An 18,579-nucleotide genomic window follows, 5' to 3' on the forward strand; every position below is an offset into this window, starting at 1 on the left:
ATGGGATCTTGGGAAAAGGGAATTAGCTTTCACACACACACACAAAAAAAAAGACCATTTTTATAGGATTTTACTACGGAAGCTGTCCCAAGAAGAACAGGAGAGGCGCAGTAATCTGTCACTGTTTGGAAGGGCAGTCGATGGGAGTGTACTTGTACAGTTTTTTGTGATAAGTATTTGCAAGTTTTCTTTACGTGGGACCAAGCTGATAAGATGGTTACTTTGCTAGGAAGCCACCTCAGTCTGATCAAAATATGAAAGCAGTACAAAAATATTTCCACACCTTGGGATAGTGCTTAGCATAATGCTTAGTTTGCATTGAAGTGTGTGTTGTGCACACACATATGCATGGAGAGAGAACAGTGAACATCTGGGCAGCGCTGCTATCACTTGAACTTGCGCTGTCATGACATGCATATAGTAGCAACGTGATGCACATGCTCATACTTATTTTCATATCTGAAGAAACACCAATCCTTTTTTTGGCAAACTTTGTTATACACTTGGCTTGTTGGATGCTTGCTCTTGGTACTTGCTTGCTTGGCATTTGTTTGCAGGTTTAGTGTACTAAAAGAGCTGCCAGCTGCTATGGGTAGAATATTATTGGCACAGTTTTACATTTAATGTGTTGTGTTAACGTAGCCATTACCAGGATAAGGTGTCCCACCCCGTATTGTGATATATGGTCTCATTGACTGTCCTCATAGCGGCCTGTGCTAGCAGCTGTGCTGACTGTGAAGTCATCAGTGAACTTCAAGGATCTCTATTTTCTTGAGGTATATTCAGTTAATGAAGCTGCCAAAAAAAAAAAAAAAGAAGCCGTTCTCTGGATGTTTTTTTTTGCATGTTGAGTTTTTACCCTGGCATAATTTGCAGTTATTGGTCACGCATTTTTAACCTCGCAAAGATACTTCCATTGTATCAATAGCTAAGAGAGGTCAGGCCATTTTAATTGACATTCTCCAATGCTTAGGCTTCATTGTTTACAAAATGAGACAGCTTTTATTTTTGTTCAGTGTTTTGGGGAATCCCTCCCAAGGTGGATCAAACTCGTAAAGGAGTACTAATTGCTCATTAGTGTCCACTCAAGGGCAGCCACACAGCTTTCCCAGAAACATTGTAGTTGAAAGAAAATTTGTCCTTGTTCGATGCTCTAATCCAGGACCACCACCTGTCTGGGGCAGTCACTTTACCAAATGAGCTAACCAGAAGGGCCAGCAGGTCAGATGGTAGGTTAAGATCAACTCTAAGTGGCAGTGGTTTTGGTCCAGAGGGGATTGGCATACACTCACCACCCTAAGAAGCTATGGCGATCAGGCAGTTCACAATACTGTACTATCTGCTATGTGCTGGCATTTGGTAGTGCCTCTTTCCTATTGCATTAAGGTATGCTGTTGCACAAGTTGGTGATGACATTTTGAGAGAACACAATGCAAATAATTGGAACAATAGAACAGACACGAGTAGCGACTAGCTGACTAATACGACAAGTTTCATTTTGTTCTCCTGTTCCATTTATTCGCGCTGTGCTCTTTCAGAATATGTGTGGTGTCCAAAAGTAATTCCCCTCATTGTTTAGATTTTTTTTCTCAAACATCATTCATTCAAAATTTATCAGTCCAAATGTATGACTTTACTTCTGTGAACAAGGGCATGTGTGCCTACTTTGCACCAGCTTTTTTTTTTCTTCACAGCTGCAACACTGGCAGCAGCATTCATGCTCACATCAGCCTGAAAATGAAAGAAGGGATTGCTAAATTTTTCTGGACTGTTCTGCATTATCATCCTTAATGCCTTGACTTGACACCATCTGATTTTCATCAGTGCACTTTGCAGATTCAGATTTGAGCACATATGGAGTGTCGTTCTTGCTGTGAGGACTGGGCCAAGGCAGAAGGCAAGATGACTTAAAGGACACAAATTCGCCTTATGAATGTACCACAATGGTGTTAAATGATCCCTACGGGGCTTTTACATACTTTTTCCTTTTAAGCAACATCACTATGTGTAATGCCGTGATTACATTGCGACCTCTGTCAACTGGTCAGGATTTTCCAGTCATGTCGACTCAGCTTTTTTCGCTAAATGTAATCCTCAACGCTATCGCGTTGAAAGCTGGTACAAAGAAGGCATGCATATACGTGTTCACAGCTTGTGCAAAGCCGTACAAATTGACCAAGGTCACATTGAAAAGTAATGTAGGTCCAACAGATCTTTGGCTGTAGTATTTGTGAATTTTATTAATTTGAATAAACAGGGTTTGAGGAAAAAAAAAGTGAGGGTCATTACTTTTCAGACAGCAGTCGTACCTCATAGTCTTATTGACTCACGCCTTTGCATTTGCCTACATTTGATTGAATGTTGCCAACTTCACAATATTCTAGTGTGGTGTATTTTGCTTTGAAGACTAAGGAAGTGTATGTTGTCATACTGAACATTACATTGCTGAGCAGTATGTCGTCATTGTACTGAAGAGAGCGCCATTGTGCAAGGTGCGCTAAGGAGCAGTGAATCTGGTGTTTGAATATGTACATGACCATAAACCTCTTCATGTAGTAGTAATTTGTTATTTAATGCTAGCCAGCACTGTGGTATATTTTTTATTTTGCTTGAGATGTGAAAATGATTTATTTAAAACAGTATAATGTGCATCTAATGACTGATTATTGTTTTTAGGGGAGACAACCAGACACTGATCGATGGGGTAGTACTGCTCCTGACAAATTTCTATATGATACCAGTTATAAATTCATCTGTGAATGGCGTTTGTGAAACAATAGAGTTTTATTTTAATGACCTGTGTGCTAATGGTCTGTTCAGTTTACTTTCTCAGCCTCATTAAAGGAGATGAATTTTTCAGTACATGGGTCTTTTCTTCTACACAGCTATTCTTATTTTGCTGTGATACAAAACGGGCCTTATGGAGCATGCCATTCTTGAGGAAGTTAGGTTGTAGGGCCGGTTTGCTAATAACGTGATGTCAGAGGGTGTGGCCTGCTATGCCAGAACACCTGTTTTGATTTTTTTTTACCTGTGATCTCATGCAACTCTCTTTGTCACCTTTCCTCTCTGGGCCGGGGCAGCGCTATGTGTGGTGCACCTGTTGCGCCATGCCATCAGTGACAGAGTGTTTTGCATGTGATGCCAGTTACATGGATGCTGATCACTTAAACGGGGAGAGGTCTCTTGCACGTGCACTGTGGGGCTGTGTGCTGGTAGCCTTTGTAATGTGCACACCTTGGTCTGGGAAACTAAAATTGTCTAAATTCAATCGTGATGAAGTCATTGCTGTCTTTTTCTTTTCTTTTCTTTTCTTTTTTTTTTTTTTTTTTAGTTTTTATGCAGCCCTTGCAGGCTAAGGTCGTTTTTATTTTGTGTGTAGTCCTAGTGATGATAAGTGGTGTTTTTGCTAATGGGTCAGTTTTCAGACTTACTAAGATTGCTCTTAAAGTGTAACATATATGGCCGTTGCTACAGTAAATATAATCTTGGAGCACTTGGGTATGTTATATCCAAGAGATGCGTAGTTCCCTTATGTATTTGTTGTTGCCTGGACTAGTACAGTTTTCATTTTGATGGAAGGAGCGCGTCTGCTTAAACGTCTTTGCTTGTCTTGTTTTTATCTAGCTTCATGGACCGCAGAATAGCTAAGAGTCTTGTCTTCAAGCAGTAGCGTTGAGCGCTCGTCGTGTATTTGAGTGAAGCCCTTGGAGGGCCTCTTTGTGTACATTGTTGTACCTTGTTCACAGATGGCTGAAGTAATCTTGGAGGCAAACACAGGTGCATGCACTTTAAATGTAAAGTTCCTTATTTTTGCCTAACAGCACCGCTTTGGCTAGAGCCAGTAGTTGGCGAATAGCAATGCTGTGCCCTTGCAAGTCATGGAATGGCAGCTGCTTTCTTCTCTTCCCTTTTCCCCTCCCTTCTGTTCCTTCTCCCGGCGGCATGCTGGTGCAGGGGCACACGGGGTCGGCGCTAGCGGCACTGGTCTTGGACGCTGGCACTTCTCGTCGGTTCGGCTGTACAACCACTTTCGCGGGAGTGCTGAGGGCAACTATCGCTGTGACCCTTGCGCCAAGTACTTCAAGAATGTCAGCTCTTGGCGCCAGCACCAGTACTACCAGCACCGGTCGCACAGACGGTTCCCTTGCGAGTACTGCGGCAAGTCGTTTACGACCAAATGGTACCAGGGCCAGCACATCCAGAATGTCCACCGGCCCCAGAACAAAGGACAGTGAGGGTCTGAACCATGACTGGGGAGCAACAGTTAGACTACAGTGTAGCTTTGTTGCACTTTGGAGCGTCAGTTTTCTATTTGCTGAACACTCATGTATCCAAAGATAAAATGCAGACAGGGAAGAAGAAATTCAGTAGGGCCAGTTCAGTGCTGTTCTGCTTCATTTTTTGTTTGTTTAAGCTTTCTGCTGTCCTTATTGCTTCTCACTAGCTTCATGTCTATGAACCAAATTTCGTGGGATGGCACCAGGACATTTTTGGTAGGGTAGCATGGAGAAGCATGAGACATGAAGGGGTAGAGGTTGGAGAGGTGTAAAATTTCGGATAGACATGGTGTCTCTGCAGATTACTCTTCATGAAAAATAAAATAAACAATCTGTGCTGAGTGCCTACTGCAGGCTGCCCTGTCATGAAGCATCCTTTTGATCAGGATCGAAATGAAGCGCTCGGCAAATTTCTGTGTGGCACAGAAAATTATTGAGGAGGTGACCCCCACCCCTTTCCTTCCCTTGGCACTGTCACTGTGAATTTTGTCTCTCCTGTGAACTTTGGTGTTCGCTAGCTAGCGCAAGAAGATAAGTTCTCTCTTCTTCTCCTCTCCCTGCCAGTCCTTTTCCTTTTGGTCTCCCTAGGCTTCTCTCGGGAAGGGCAGTATATGCTGGACATGAAAACATGGCAGCAGTTTATAAAGGACTGCAGCACCTGCTAATGCTCTCTATGGGTTTGAACAAACGGCCACAAGTTTCGTGTTTCATAGCAGGACTGAAAAACTGGGGCAGCTTTTTTAGCTCCTTCTCTACCAAGTGCTTCCCTTATGATCTGTTGAGCTCTATTTATCTGTTAAATGCAGTTCTTACTGTGTTCACGGTATATACACTTTCCTGTTCATAAGATAATTGTCATAACAAGAAAATATATCTTATTTGTGTTTGTAATTGCTTTTTCTTTAAACAGACCTAATGTAGCCTCTAACAAATAATCATCCTTGCACGCTGAGGCAGCATTTATCACTAAATGTGGAATACTAGTGAGCTTTTGAGTTGACACATTTCCAGTTATGGAATGGTGTATGGCTATCTGAAGGCTCGTGTGGACGCACATGAGAAAGGCTATGTGCCAAATTTCTCTGTCATGCTGTGCCAGTGCTCAGTGAAGTTTATTAACATAATGTTTTCCGTGTAGGGGATCTGGGACAGCTGGAGGCTTGTTTACTTTACAGTGTCATCAGGCCTAGTTATGTGGCCAGGTAACATAGTGCAAGCAGACTGGCACCTGAGCATTTTCTTTGTCCCCGTTAGCCATTGCTATTTGTAGTGACCATCATAATTGGTGAAGTGGTGTAGCGGTTGGTAACTTTTACTTTTGTCATTTTCTGCACTCTGTAATTGTCTCAATGATATTGCATAAACTGCTGTATGTGCACCGGTCTTCCGTTCACCTTGTTATTGCCAGGGAAAGAAAAAGTACTATATGTTTCCTTGCTGGAGATATAACCTAGTAGCAGTGTCGGAGATATAACCTGGTAGCAGTGTCAATGCCAGTAATGCCAGGTCATTGTTCCCTTGCCTGTCAATTTTTGGTGGACCAACTTGTACCTCAGCTCAAAATACCAGAGTATGGACTTGCGCAACTTTTGTTAGCTCAATAAGTTGGGCAGTAGTGTGAAGTTTATAGCTTGAACATTTGTAAAAGTGGTTGCTATTTTAGCATGCTGAACTTCGGGAAACATTTTCATTTTTTTGACTGGTCATTTTTTAACCAGATGGGGTTTTGTCACAGTGTCATGAAAATATACTGCAGAAGCTCTTGTGGTTTTCAAGAGGTGTGGAAAATAGTTTTCAAAAAATTTTTTTTTTCGTTTTAGTGTGAGAGTGTTCAGGGCCCTGTTCTGCAGAAAATGCGGCGTCAGCATTGCATTAGTGAGCGTAAGCAAATAATCCCAAGTATGCCGCTGACAGGTGGTACTTAATAAGTTACATGGCTTGGCACTAATTGTTCAGTGGGTTGTGGAGCACCACAAGATGTGACGTAGCAGTGACCGAGTTGGAAGGATATGCCAGCATGGGCAGCTCCTTTTAGATGGGAGGGCAAGATGGAATTACGTAGAACCCATTGTGACGCTTGGAGCCTGGGTTAGACACACTAACCCTAAGCCACACAGGCACATTTCTATTGCGTGGTTAAAGCAAGGCTTTGAATCTATGTCAAGTGGCCTTACACGTAATGGAGTAGCTTAGGACTGTTTGTCTATTAGTATGTGTGGGATAATCGAGGCATAGATGAATGGATTAATGGTTAAGCTAGTAATAAAGTGCATGTGCGCAACTGAGGATCTGTCAGGGGAGCTGGATGCTAGCCATAAATGCTATTGCATCATATCCTTGACAAGTAGATTAAGTGCCCCCCAAATTATTGTTTCTTTAATCATGGGGCATCATCAATACTGCGCCAGTCTTCATTACTGGTGGTTTGGCTCATATACACTACGATAAATTAGTACCATGATAATGATATAAAGAAAAGGAGAAAATTGCTGTGCACATGGAGACAAATAATCTTTATGCACTTACATGCGTGACTTGTGCACAGATTTAAATTATCATGGCTGATTGACTACCAAGTATAATGTACTTTGCTTATATGGGTGTGGAAAGATGATGTGTACTATAACATAAAGCTGCAGAGTAGTTATGCTGAAACCTGTTGCTTTGCTTGATATGAAAGCTGGTGCTCTGTATTTTGACAGGACTAAAATGCATTTGAGGATGAGGAAGAAAGACACGGGGCAAGACTGCCTTTCTCCTCGTCTGTGTATCTGTGTCTTTATGGCAGTAAAATACAAAGCATGAGCACTAGTTGTGAACCAACAAGCCAACCTGCTAGCCTAGCCAGAACATTTGCCCTTTGGTAGTGGCACTCCACTTTGGCTTATAGAATTAAATTTTTTTTTTTGTCTTGCCTGTATTTGGTATGGTGTCTGGAACTTTCTTATTCATGACAAACAGTTGAAGCATGCACTTGGCACTTCCCTTAATGCACTGACATTGCAGTACTGTTGTACATGGGTATTTTAAAACTTGTATATTTCTTCCAAAATTCGTGATTGAGAGTCTTTCTATTGTCACCTCAGCAGTCAGTATCTCTGGTATAAATTAATTCCTCATATGATGAACTGCATGCATAGTAACACTGGTGATAGTCAGCATATTGCTAGTGCCAAGTATTGTTGTGATCAGAATATTGCTGGACATGGGAAAGCATGGCAAAATTGTGTTTCACACCACCTAACGGTGCACACCTCAGCTTTTGCCTCTCACAGATATATTTGTACTCTCACTCCTACCTTACGTGTGCCGTACGTATATCAGTAGTGTCACCTGATGCCGATTCGATATCCAGCTAGCGTCCTGTAGCTGCTGTTAGTGTGCATAGGTGAGCATAACGGATGTTGCCTTTCGCTGCATGGCCACTGTACATGGGAGAGGGTAGGAGGAGCATGCAGTGATGTAAAGGTCTGTTTAACTGGGCTAGCTGTGCAGTCTGCAGGGTTGGGGCAGCTTCACCAACACTGCCATTTTGATGAAACGCAGCTTTCTGAGTCTTGCTGTGCCAAAAAAAGCAGGCAGGCACTACACAACGTTTTTTTTTTTGCCCCTCATACTGCGGCTTCCAGGGGTGTCGGAACATTCGAAATGGTTTGCATTAGCGATTGTTATTCTATTCACACCACACTTACTGTATGTATTCGATCAATTTGAATATTCATAAATTAGGGATATTTGTTGTTAGAACTCGCAGCCAGTTGTAGCAGATATCAAACTGCATTCACTGGTTGCAGCATTTCATGATGGTCGCATCATTTCCTCATTTTTCGAATTATCATATGCCATAATGCTAGTTAGCATCGAGAGCCACTGCGGCAGCACCAGTTGGTCGTCGTGTTGAGCAGCACATCATACTGTCAGGCCATGGCGCAATCAGCGATTGGTGATGAATAGAGAAGAAGGTGGGCGGGTGCTTGTGTTGCGATCGTTTTTAATCATCATGAAAGGCACGGCACCTGCAGAGTATGTCTTGGGGACATTGCAAAATGCATGCGCTGCTGCAGTCGTTTCGTGTTAACCACTTTATTTTACACAAGTTTTGTAAAATCCTGTTAATTCAACCCTCGTTAACTTGGATTAGGAGTACGTTCTAGGCTGATGTAGGTCTATGGCATTGGACGCTCGATAATTCGAATGGTGTCGATGAGTTTGTGTTGAGATATGACCCACGCAGCCAGCGATCGCTAAAGTAGTCCACCAGAGTCTGAATTTAATGGAACAGTAGTTCACTTCGTGTGTGCGATGGCAGGCACGATGCCGATTGGAGTCCCTGATTCCTGAAGTAAAGCTCAATAGCGTACCTTCGGTTTCCTTAATGTCATGCCATTCTGCTGCTGTGGTCAGGCACGCACATCGGCCAGTCATACCGTTTTGAACGCTGCTTGGCGTATGACTGGCTGTTTTTATTTGAGGACGGCATCACATATTCTAGTGCCTATGCATATTTCCTTGTCCTGCATCCTTGTGCTTCTTTCAGTATGGTGAAGCTGTGCACTAGTCTGCTCACTCTTCAAAACGCATTGGGGTCGTTTGTAAGCAGCACCACTACTGCGTTGCATTGCAAAGATCGTAGCAGACACCTTTACGACTTCATTGAAGATTTACATTGACCACATGCTCTTAATTTGCGACAAATTTCTGATATTGCTGCTATAACATAATTACATTTCTGCTCCATAGCTACTCCAGAACGCACATTTTTGGCTCCATAGTTGCTTCAAGTGCTGCTCCAAAACCTATTTTGGCCATGCCACCACTGTAATCTTTAAAAGCTGCACTGTATACGCGTGCAGGTTATCACCTTCCAGAGAAGCTCCCTCCGACAAGTGCATTGCTAAAAATCATCTCACACCTATAGGCCTCCTCCCCATAACTAAGCAGGTGCAGTAGGAAGGTGGCTGAGTGGCACCTTTGAAAGGAAGCTGGCTTTGCAACTCCATCTTTCTTCTAGTGGGTGGAGCCATGGAGGCCTTGTAGAGTGTTAGGATATATGGGCTGGTGGTGAGGGGCACTTATGAATGGTAGAGTAAGGTTGGGCTGATGATGGTTGATGCCTCTCAAGTGTGAAGGTGGGAGGGGAAGTGGATCAAGGATGGCGATAGATGGGTGGGAAGGCCATAGCGAGGGTCAGTGTGGCGGAGATATGGCTGGTGCTTCAGGGGTGGAGGCTTCATCACTAATGTTTCACACAGACAGTTATGGCATTTTCACCAAGTGCTACTGGTTCCATTGTCACAGTGAAACAGATTATTGCGCACTGTTGACTTCACTGTATACAGAGTGGCTGTGCTCTGAACAAAAGCAAGCTATCTGCTTCACTCATCAGAGCGGCTAGGGAAGGCGCCTGCTGGATATTGAAGTGGCACGATCTAAGTACGGAATATATAAGGCAGGAGGGATGGTACTGAGATGTCTGTGAGGGACGAAAAAACAGGTGGGCACCGTTAGGTGGCCCAGAACGCAGTTTTGCTATGCCTTCTCACATCCCACAATATTCTGATCATTACAGTACCATCTAGTGTGTGGCTGCCTTTAAAGGAATGAATTGAATGTTTTTATGGCTCATTTGAGAAGCTGCGCTGTATTCACGCATTCACGCTTGACTTTGGAACGGTTGTCTTGTTTTCACTGAGCAAAATTTATGTGACTAGCTTTATGCAAAGAGAAAAAGAGAGAGGATCTTTTTATTTGGAGCCAAATCAAATGTCCCAAGAATCTTTGTTGTTATACTTTGTCAGAGCTGTCCATTACAGCACGAGAATTGGGTTTCAGATTGAAAGTGGTGTCAGTGTATCATTGCCATGCTGCACAACATGTTGACTTTATGCACATATTTCAAGGATATATGCAATTCCTTCTCTCTTCTAAGAAATATATTCTTGTTCAAGCGCACATGGTACTGCCTGTCTAGTATCTTGAGTGAAATGTGTATGTACGACTTCCATTCCTTAAATGGAGTTATTTTACTTTGCATTTCTTTAGCCAGGAAGGTCAAGCCACCTGCACCTCTGACAGAAGAAACTTTTTCCCAAGTTTTCCTTTTTGTTAACATCTTCTACACTCAGTTTCATTTTATATACTTGGAGAATACTATTTCTGTTTGTGATCTGAATATTTATTTCACAATATTGATTTTAGATGAAATTTTGACATTTGCACAGATGCTTGCAATGATCATGCCAAGAACATATCCTTCAATTTTTATTTATTTGTATGCAATCAGTTAAACAAAGAAAAGACAAAAAACTTGCCATGTTAATTTTGTTAATTTTAGGTTCATATTCTGCACGTCTTGAGAGAGCCAGTGGCTTTTTGGCTTGTTCACAGAGATAGATTTTTTTCTATGTTTTACGATAATAGGAATTGAAACAATGTGCACGTCTGGTTGAAATGAATGGATATATTTTTTATTTCATTTGCTTATGTAATGGACAACTTGTATAACTCTGGAAGTCGGCTTCTCTGCAAGGCTTGTTTTCCAACTGAGGTCTTGTACCCATGCGTCACACTTTCGCATTATTCGAACAAACGAGAATAAGGAAGTTCTCCTTTCTAGGTAAACTCAGAAATGTCTCCAGTCCACTTCAAGATTACTCTGGGAGAGGGGTCGGAAGAATACAATGTTTGACCACCACCTCTATATATGTGAAATAGAGGGCGAATGATGGGGGGATTGTCCAGCATCTTGTTCCTTGAGCGTGACTGGGTTCGGCCCATTCATAACACTCCCTCTCTGCGACACGTTCGCGACTCGAAATTGTGAAAGCGCCCTAAAGAGGTGCCTGCTTCTTTTTATTTAAACAAAGACTGCAAGTGTAGTCTAACAATGAGACTTTTTGATGAGAAGCTGACTTACAGAGCTCTGCAAGTTGTCCATTGTAGATCTTTAGTACACTTTTGTCACATTCTTTGTATCATTGCAAGACGTGTCTTTGTGATAAGGTCAAATTCGTGAAAAAAGTATTCATTTGGACATTTTAGTCCCATCTCGTATTGAATTAGTTCAGTGATAGCACCAGCTTCTACAACATTCCATTTCTACATGGGAACATGGATATTATGTTTTATTTTACTCTCCAAAATGTCGAATCACATTGACTTTCGTTTCATTGTTCATTGAAGTGTTCTGGTTACCTATTGGATATACTTTAATAATTAGTTTGACAAATGTTTGTGCATGGTGTATTTCTTTATGCTTTCTTTCCTTGTTCTTCTCTTTTGTTTATTTGTCAGGGAAAGGAGAAGACAAGTGTCCAGCTTTTGTTGCATTATGAGTACTTGATTCGTTCTTGTAGCCTGCTGTAATGTCTAAGATGCTCATTTCCTAACTCATAACAGACAGGCTTTTTACCTGTGCTTAATTGCTGATATTTCAACTAGTAAAAAAGTTCCTTGGATAATGTTCCTATGATCAGTACTGTATAAATAGACTAGTGTGACTGTGTGGCACGTAACACACCTCCATTCAGGTTCTTAGTGATGCAGCAGTTTTGCTTATGAGGAATTATTCATGCACATATCTTGAGACATTGACCACATCCATTTCCAGCCAGTTATAGTACCATTACAGCACTAACTTAATCACTGTGTATTGTTTGTCATGATTTAGTAATTACATTTCGTGTTTTGTCACGGACTGCTCAGGCATAGTTTCTGACTTTTTTCAATTTTTTAAATCTTATTTGGTTGAAAAGAACAAGACAAGCCCTATAATAGCATCACAGAAGAAAGTTACAGGTTGAGAAGCAGTTGATGCCTTTTTCGCGTCAAGTTAGATCCTAACTAGTGAGAAGGTTTCTGTTTCAGTCAATCTACAGATGACACCTGTCCCAGTACCTTTTGTGGAACTGTTCACACCTCTAGAATACTAAAAGAAATGTGTCCGGACATCGGCAAAAGCTGTTAGCCTTCTTTTTCTTGCGAAAGGTACTTGTGTTTTTTTATGACAGAGTGTGTCATTACAAGCCTCTCAGCGTGAATTGAATTTCTCTATGCTGAAAGATTAGGTTCATTGCGAATTGTATTGAGCAGACTAATGTAGAGAAACTTGCATCCTTTAGACAAGCTGATGCCACTTTGCAATGCTTAGCATTTAGCTACATTTTCAGCTAGGGTGAAGTTTCACTGCTGACAAAATGTGGCGAACAAGTGGAGAACATTACTAGCCAACTGAATCAATGTTGCAGGTTCATTTGTCTTGAATACCTTTAATCTCGTCATTGGCATGCTTTTCAAAATGAACAGCGTTCAAACCTATATGTATATCGTCCTTAAACCTCCATAAATGATCTGAGAGCCTAGCTTTTTTCACCTGCACTCAGTAGTGTCCCATTCTGAAGGGTTTCTAGGACTCGCTGAAATATAGTTCCTCTAGTTCGCTTTCAGTTGTCATTAACATTGCAGGTCTTGGCTGTCTGGTTTCCAAAGTTTCTCCGTGCTTCATTATTTACTCGGAGAGCTGAAGCACGCCTATGCATTTTTTGCATTTAGCAAGGTTACTAAGATAACTCCTAGCCAGAGTACATTTATGGTGTTTACCTCTTTTTGCTGTTTTTATCCTAGACTATTTATTATGCAACAATCATTTTTTCCTTAAGGTAATGTTAAAATGTCTTTTTTGTGGGATGTGTCTTGTATTGAGCTATATTGGTATTTTTAAGGTTCAGTGGTGTGTGGTGGTCCTTGTCCTTAACTACTGTTTTTCTTTTTGTGAAAATGATGCGTTTAGGTAGGCATTGCTGTTTAGTACTGATAATAATGTGTGTCTATGTAGCTATGCATGCCAGTACTGAATACCTGCATACATGTTAAAGGTATTAGTTTGCTATCATCAATGCATTGTACTCATCCAGGCATTTTGAATTTTACAGCCTACTAGAACTCGTGCTGTAAGACCCTTAGTCCTATACGTTCTGTTGCTACGATATTATTCCATGTTTTTTTTTTCTCCCCCACAAGGGTTATGGGACAGTTTCTATATGTGTACCTTCCAGTAATCTATAACATGTAATGTTTTCATAGTGAATAAATGCAGCTCTTTTACAGCCTATCTTTTTTGTGTGCTGGAGTACCTTGTGACGAGCAGTAGCTGTCCTTGAGGCCTTTCTGAATTCTTAGTCTTGTGCTTGTTTATTGCAGCCTGCCATTGGGAACCACATCACTTTAAATACTCTCTTCATTTTGGTTGGCACTGCTGTTTGGTATTTAATGGGTTATGCACATTTTGACTCTTTTATTCTTATATTTATATGGTGAGCACCTGTGTAAATCATTAGTGTGACTGCTTTTTTTCTTGCTTGAGCTCAAGAAAATATTCAAACAAAGATATCCTTTTAATGGCACTAGTGTTGTGTCAAGCATATACCAAACGAATTTAACTTGCAGCATTTTTCTGCTGCGTTTCTTGTTTGTGCCTTGGTGTTGCAAACCTAACTAACTTTAATATATTAAGATTTGCTGCATAGGTTTGCTCATTTCAGTGGTGTAAGTTCTCGTCTTTTTTTCTCTGTGGGTGTAGGTTTATTTAAATAGGATGTTAATACTAGGCTGTAATGTCTTGTGATATTGGTCACATTTTGTACTCTGTCTCAGTGCAAGTATAAGTGAAGCCTCGTGACAACTTTATGGGGGCTTTATGTTAAGTTTCATTTGAGCTGTGCATTTCATGGTTGCAGCTCAGGGCCAATTGCAGTTAGTAAACATAAGTCTAAGCATGGTTTTGGCTGTCAGCGATTCTTGCTGGAGAAAATGCAAGCGCGCCACAACTTCTTGGTGTTGAATGTTCTTGATACTAACTATGTTTGTTTCTTTTTCTTGCAGGTAATCCTAAGAGCAGCAGTACCACCAGTGCTCTACACCACAGGGAGGTCTATTTTGTCTGGGGTGATGCACAGCCTCAGAATCAGGCTCTGGGAGCTGCATCACTAACATACCGGAATTCTGTTGACTGTACAGCCTCAAGCCCACCTTCAAGGTGAGATTTTTCGCAGTTATGTTCTATTTTGTTGCAAGAATTGTTGAAAATGCAAATCAGAGCTGAAGATGAATTTTTGTTCTCATTCAGTCCACAATTGATTAACACTCATCAGGGCTGAGTTTTCATTTCCATTATGCATGCAAAGTTCCAATGGTATAAAAAAATTTTGTTCTAATTTAAACCTCAATTGCACATCACAGTTTGGAAAGTCCTTTTTGATACCTGTTTGTATATAAGTTAAACTAATATCTTTTACCAGCACATATTGCTGTGATGCTGGTAAAACATGTCTGATTTATCGACTATTCTCCTGCGTTACAAAAAAAATGCCAAGACGATCATATGTTTGCAAAGCGTACAACACAATAGAGCTAGAGTTTTTTGTACTTTTCTTTTCAAGGCTTGCAGAAAATCTACAGAAGGCAAGGAGGTTGCATAGGGTTGAATCATGAGGTAGCAGTGGTTGTTATGGTCGCCAGAATGTGTTAAATAATGTATTTATTCGGCTTATTAAGTAATTGAAGACTGTGGCCTTCTTTTGCATCTTTGGTGGCAGCTTGTGGTATTTGAATCAACTTTTTTTTATTTACTTGGAAGTTCTGTGCTTCTCCCCTGCAGATGTTCATCAGTAATTATCTGACAAAATAGACGTTGTAAGAAACAGTAGGTGTAAATTAATAAAAAGCACTCTGCAGAATTATTGGCTTTAAATTATATTGAAAGTCTTTAAATTAAATTTTTTTTAAGTAGTCAGAAATGCAGATAATCTAATTAGGGGGTAATTACTGATTAGCATCCATCCAAACGCAGCCATACAGCTTTTCTTTGTAGCTGTATGGCTGCACTTTGGCAAATTCTAATCAGTAATTACTCCCTTATTATAAATACTCCACCTTGGGAGATTCCTCTAAACTATCATTTTCATTTTGAATTGCTGATCAATTCTCTTTCACCCTACTAAATGCTAGCTGTCCTAGTTAGCTCGACTGCTAGAGCAACTGCCTCAGGAACGAACCCAGACCAGGTCTAATTTTTCAACTGCAAATGTTTTATGGAAGCTGTATAACTTTCCTTTGTAGCTGTTTGGTTTGGCATAGTTTAGGCGGCTGCTGATAATACAAAATCTGGATTCTTCGCACTGGGATTACTGGGGCCGGTGTTGGTTTTGTGCCATAAATAAATTTCCGTCATTCTCCTGTAAACAAAATGTCTAGGAGCACATGGACGTAATAGCATGGGTTCCTAAATTTTCCACCCATTTTCTTTTTCTTTTTTCTGCATTCGTGTTTATGTCAAACTTGCAAAAGAACAGATGTCATATGTAGCCCTATGTATTTAGCAGTGTTTTCCAGGATGGAGTAGATTTCAGTTACATCAAAAAACTTAACAGTCCTATTCGAAGTTTCTCATTTGTAGCATGATCTTTCTTAAGAATGAATGTGCAGTGTGCTCAGTCATCTGTACACATGTGCATGCAAGCGCACAAGAGAAGGTTTCATCTTGTTGTTGGCACTTTAGTTTTGTCTATTACCGTAGCCTGCCAACTTATACTTGTTAAAAAGAGACTGTCCACTTCATAGAAAGCTGGTACAGTGAAATGTCATTGATGTGATTCCATTTAACCCTTTGAGTGTTGCACATTTTCGAAAAAGATTTACTTCAGTGCCAAATTTCTTTAGTGCTGATTTTAAACAAACAAAACTGTGAAAGTCTGGGAAAAAAAGGCAAAAAATATATACAGAGAGTATTACAGTCATAACATTAATAAAACTAAGTAGGAGAGCAATGACACCCCGTGAGTGTTGAATAAGCTCAGAGAGCGCCAACAAAAATAAAAATCAGTCTTTGTGGTTGTCAGCTGGTGTCCCAATAAATATAGAGATAAACTTTAAGATTTTTCATTGCGGTCATGTGGAAAAAACGAAACCACGAGGCCGAGCCGCCGCAGACTACATGCAGCCCCAAATGCCACAATCAGTTTTTCTTTTTTTCTGCGGGATAGTAACTTAAACAAACTTGCAGCACTTCTTGCAACTCCTAGAAGGTCTTCACAAGCCTGCACTAGCGTCCCAGCCAAGGTAGAGATCAAATTTCGCGTATCTGTTGCGATCGCGCTTAGAAATTGAAACTGGAGGACGCTCTGCTGTGAACAGAGCACAACACGACGGTCACAACCAGTTTTCTTTTCCTCTGCAAGATGGTAGCGTAGACAATTTTTAACACTTCCTCTACATTCTGAAAGATGGCACCTCTCTTCAGAAAGGCATGCACATTTAAATGCACACTTAGCGCAGTATGGGTACGGCAACAAAAACTCAGCGGGACGGAATTCAGCCAGAGTACCCGTACGATAAAAACACTCAAAGGGTTAATACATTTTTTTACATTATGCCATCCTTTTCCCCCATCCGATGCCCTATAGAGGCAGTGCATTTCTGTATGGCTAATACTATCATATTTTCATGTGAATTTGATAATATGATTGCGAAAATATATGAAAAACTCTCATGGTTTCAAATTTCCCTCAGAGAAGTAGTGAAAAAAAATACTAACGGGGAGGGCCATAGTAGTCGCACTAACTGTGTAACGCTTGTGTTCGATGTTTCAGTACTGTTTGCTTGTGTAGTGACCTCGCACCTCCCACGTTTTTCATTGAACATTTGCTTTATTTATTTCTTTTTTCAAACATTCATAGCAGGTTCCTTAGTTTTATGCCCTCACTGTTGCTGTCTGTAGCACTGACCTTGGCAGTCTGCCAAGATGCTGGCTTCCTATGACATCTCCGCATTTTTATCTTTTGATAAGATCTCCTGCAGAGGTGATGCTCTTGGCAAAGTTGATAGAGTGCCAAGCTTTAGATGTTACAGTCAAGCTCAGGCGCAGAGCTAAGCTATGGAACTGCAACTCCTTTCTGCCATTTTCAGAAAAGCTTGATTCTGGATGTTTAGAAACAAAATGTCCAGTGCAAAATGGTGGGTTATTCAAAGTGCAGTAATAAAAGATAGGTCTGTGCCAAATACAGGGTGTGTCCAGAATGTAATGCAATTTTATCTATAGAAAAAAACAACAACATAATATTCAGGATTTTTTACAAACGGTCAAGATATTGTTACAAACGTATAATATTCTTTAAAGCAGGCCCCTTTGCCATTTTAGCCAGCGAGCCCGCGATGCACTTCACGCATCGTGGAAGGTGACATCTGGAACCGTGCTTAGATCCTTTGCCACGGTGGTTGGGATCTCGTTGGGACGGACTTCATTCAGGGCACTCTTCATTCTAGGGAACAAAAAGTCTGCCAGAGCCACATCAGGACTGCAGGGGGGCTGGGGAAGTGTCGCCAAATTGCGCTTGTCCAGAAATTCCCGTACTAGCAGAGAAGTGTGGCTGGGAGTGTTGTCGTGGTGCAGCTGCCAGGTATTGACGATCTCCTTTCACGCTCGGAAGACCGTTTCTTTCAATCTCGAGCACCTCCATGTGGTAAACAACGTTCATTGCCTGACCTTGGCTTTGTGAGCTGAACTCTTGGTGTCAAAAAGAACAATTTGCTTTGTTCTCACTTCCGACTGGCTGATTCTTGCCTTCTTGGGACAAGGGGACTCTGTGGTTGGTAGTTCGGAAATTTGATGCTTCGTCTCAGGGTCGCACTCAAATAGTGGTGTTTTACACCAGTAATGACACCGTCCAAAAAGTAAGGTTCAACTTACAGGCATTTCAAAAGGTTTCTCACGATCACCACTCAGTTGTTCTTGTGGTCGTCAGTCAGCAATTTGAGGACCAGCTTGCCCCACAATTTCTGAATGTTTAAATTGTTGCTTACAATGTCGTGCATGATGGTTTTTAGAACATTAAGTCTCTGATATCATCTGCACAATTATGGGACTGTTGCTGTTCAAAGAAGTGCGAGCATGAGATGCATTTTTGTTAATTTTGCTCATTGATAGCCGTCTAGAGAATGGAAATCATCACCATCTTCGCGGCCTGCCCTAAACGCCTTCAACCACCTTAATGCTTGAGAATATGATAAAGCAGAATTCCAGTAGGCTTGCTAAATCATTTGGTATATGTCGATAACACTCTTATTGAGTTTATCACAGAACTTGATCGTGTACAGTTGTTTGTGTGCAGATGCAATTGCACGTCATGACAGGGGAATTCATTATCAGTCAGTAGATGGAAACAGCGATCCTGACGGTCCCAGAAATTAGACCGGACTACGCTAGGCAGTGAAGAAAAGTTAAAAGCCCACCTCGCCTAACCCAAGC

General features: G+C 41.2%; 1 protein-coding gene across 10 annotated transcripts in view; it reads left to right on the forward strand.

Annotated features, from left to right (window-relative positions):
- The window catches only part of LOC146198174 (uncharacterized), a 212,916-nt gene that overhangs the window by 120,759 nt on the left and 73,578 nt on the right, over positions 1–18,579 (forward strand). Inside the window, exon 5 of one of the 10 annotated variants that reach the window (XM_084593534.1) lies at positions 14,160–14,313. The exons of 8 other annotated variants lie outside the window; for them this stretch is intronic. In XM_084593534.1, coding sequence (XP_084449660.1) covers positions 14,160–14,313 — 154 coding nt within the window. Of the gene's footprint in view, positions 1–3,957; positions 13,390–14,159; positions 14,314–18,579 lie in introns of those variants that run through there. One more of the 10 variants, XM_084593541.1, reaches the window with a different exon arrangement.

The sequence above is a fragment of the Amblyomma maculatum genome, chromosome 2, assembly GCF_055883805.1.
Source record: "Amblyomma maculatum isolate TAMU_Amacu chromosome 2, ASM5588380v1, whole genome shotgun sequence".
NCBI classification, from domain to species: domain Eukaryota; kingdom Metazoa; phylum Arthropoda; class Arachnida; order Ixodida; family Ixodidae; genus Amblyomma; species Amblyomma maculatum.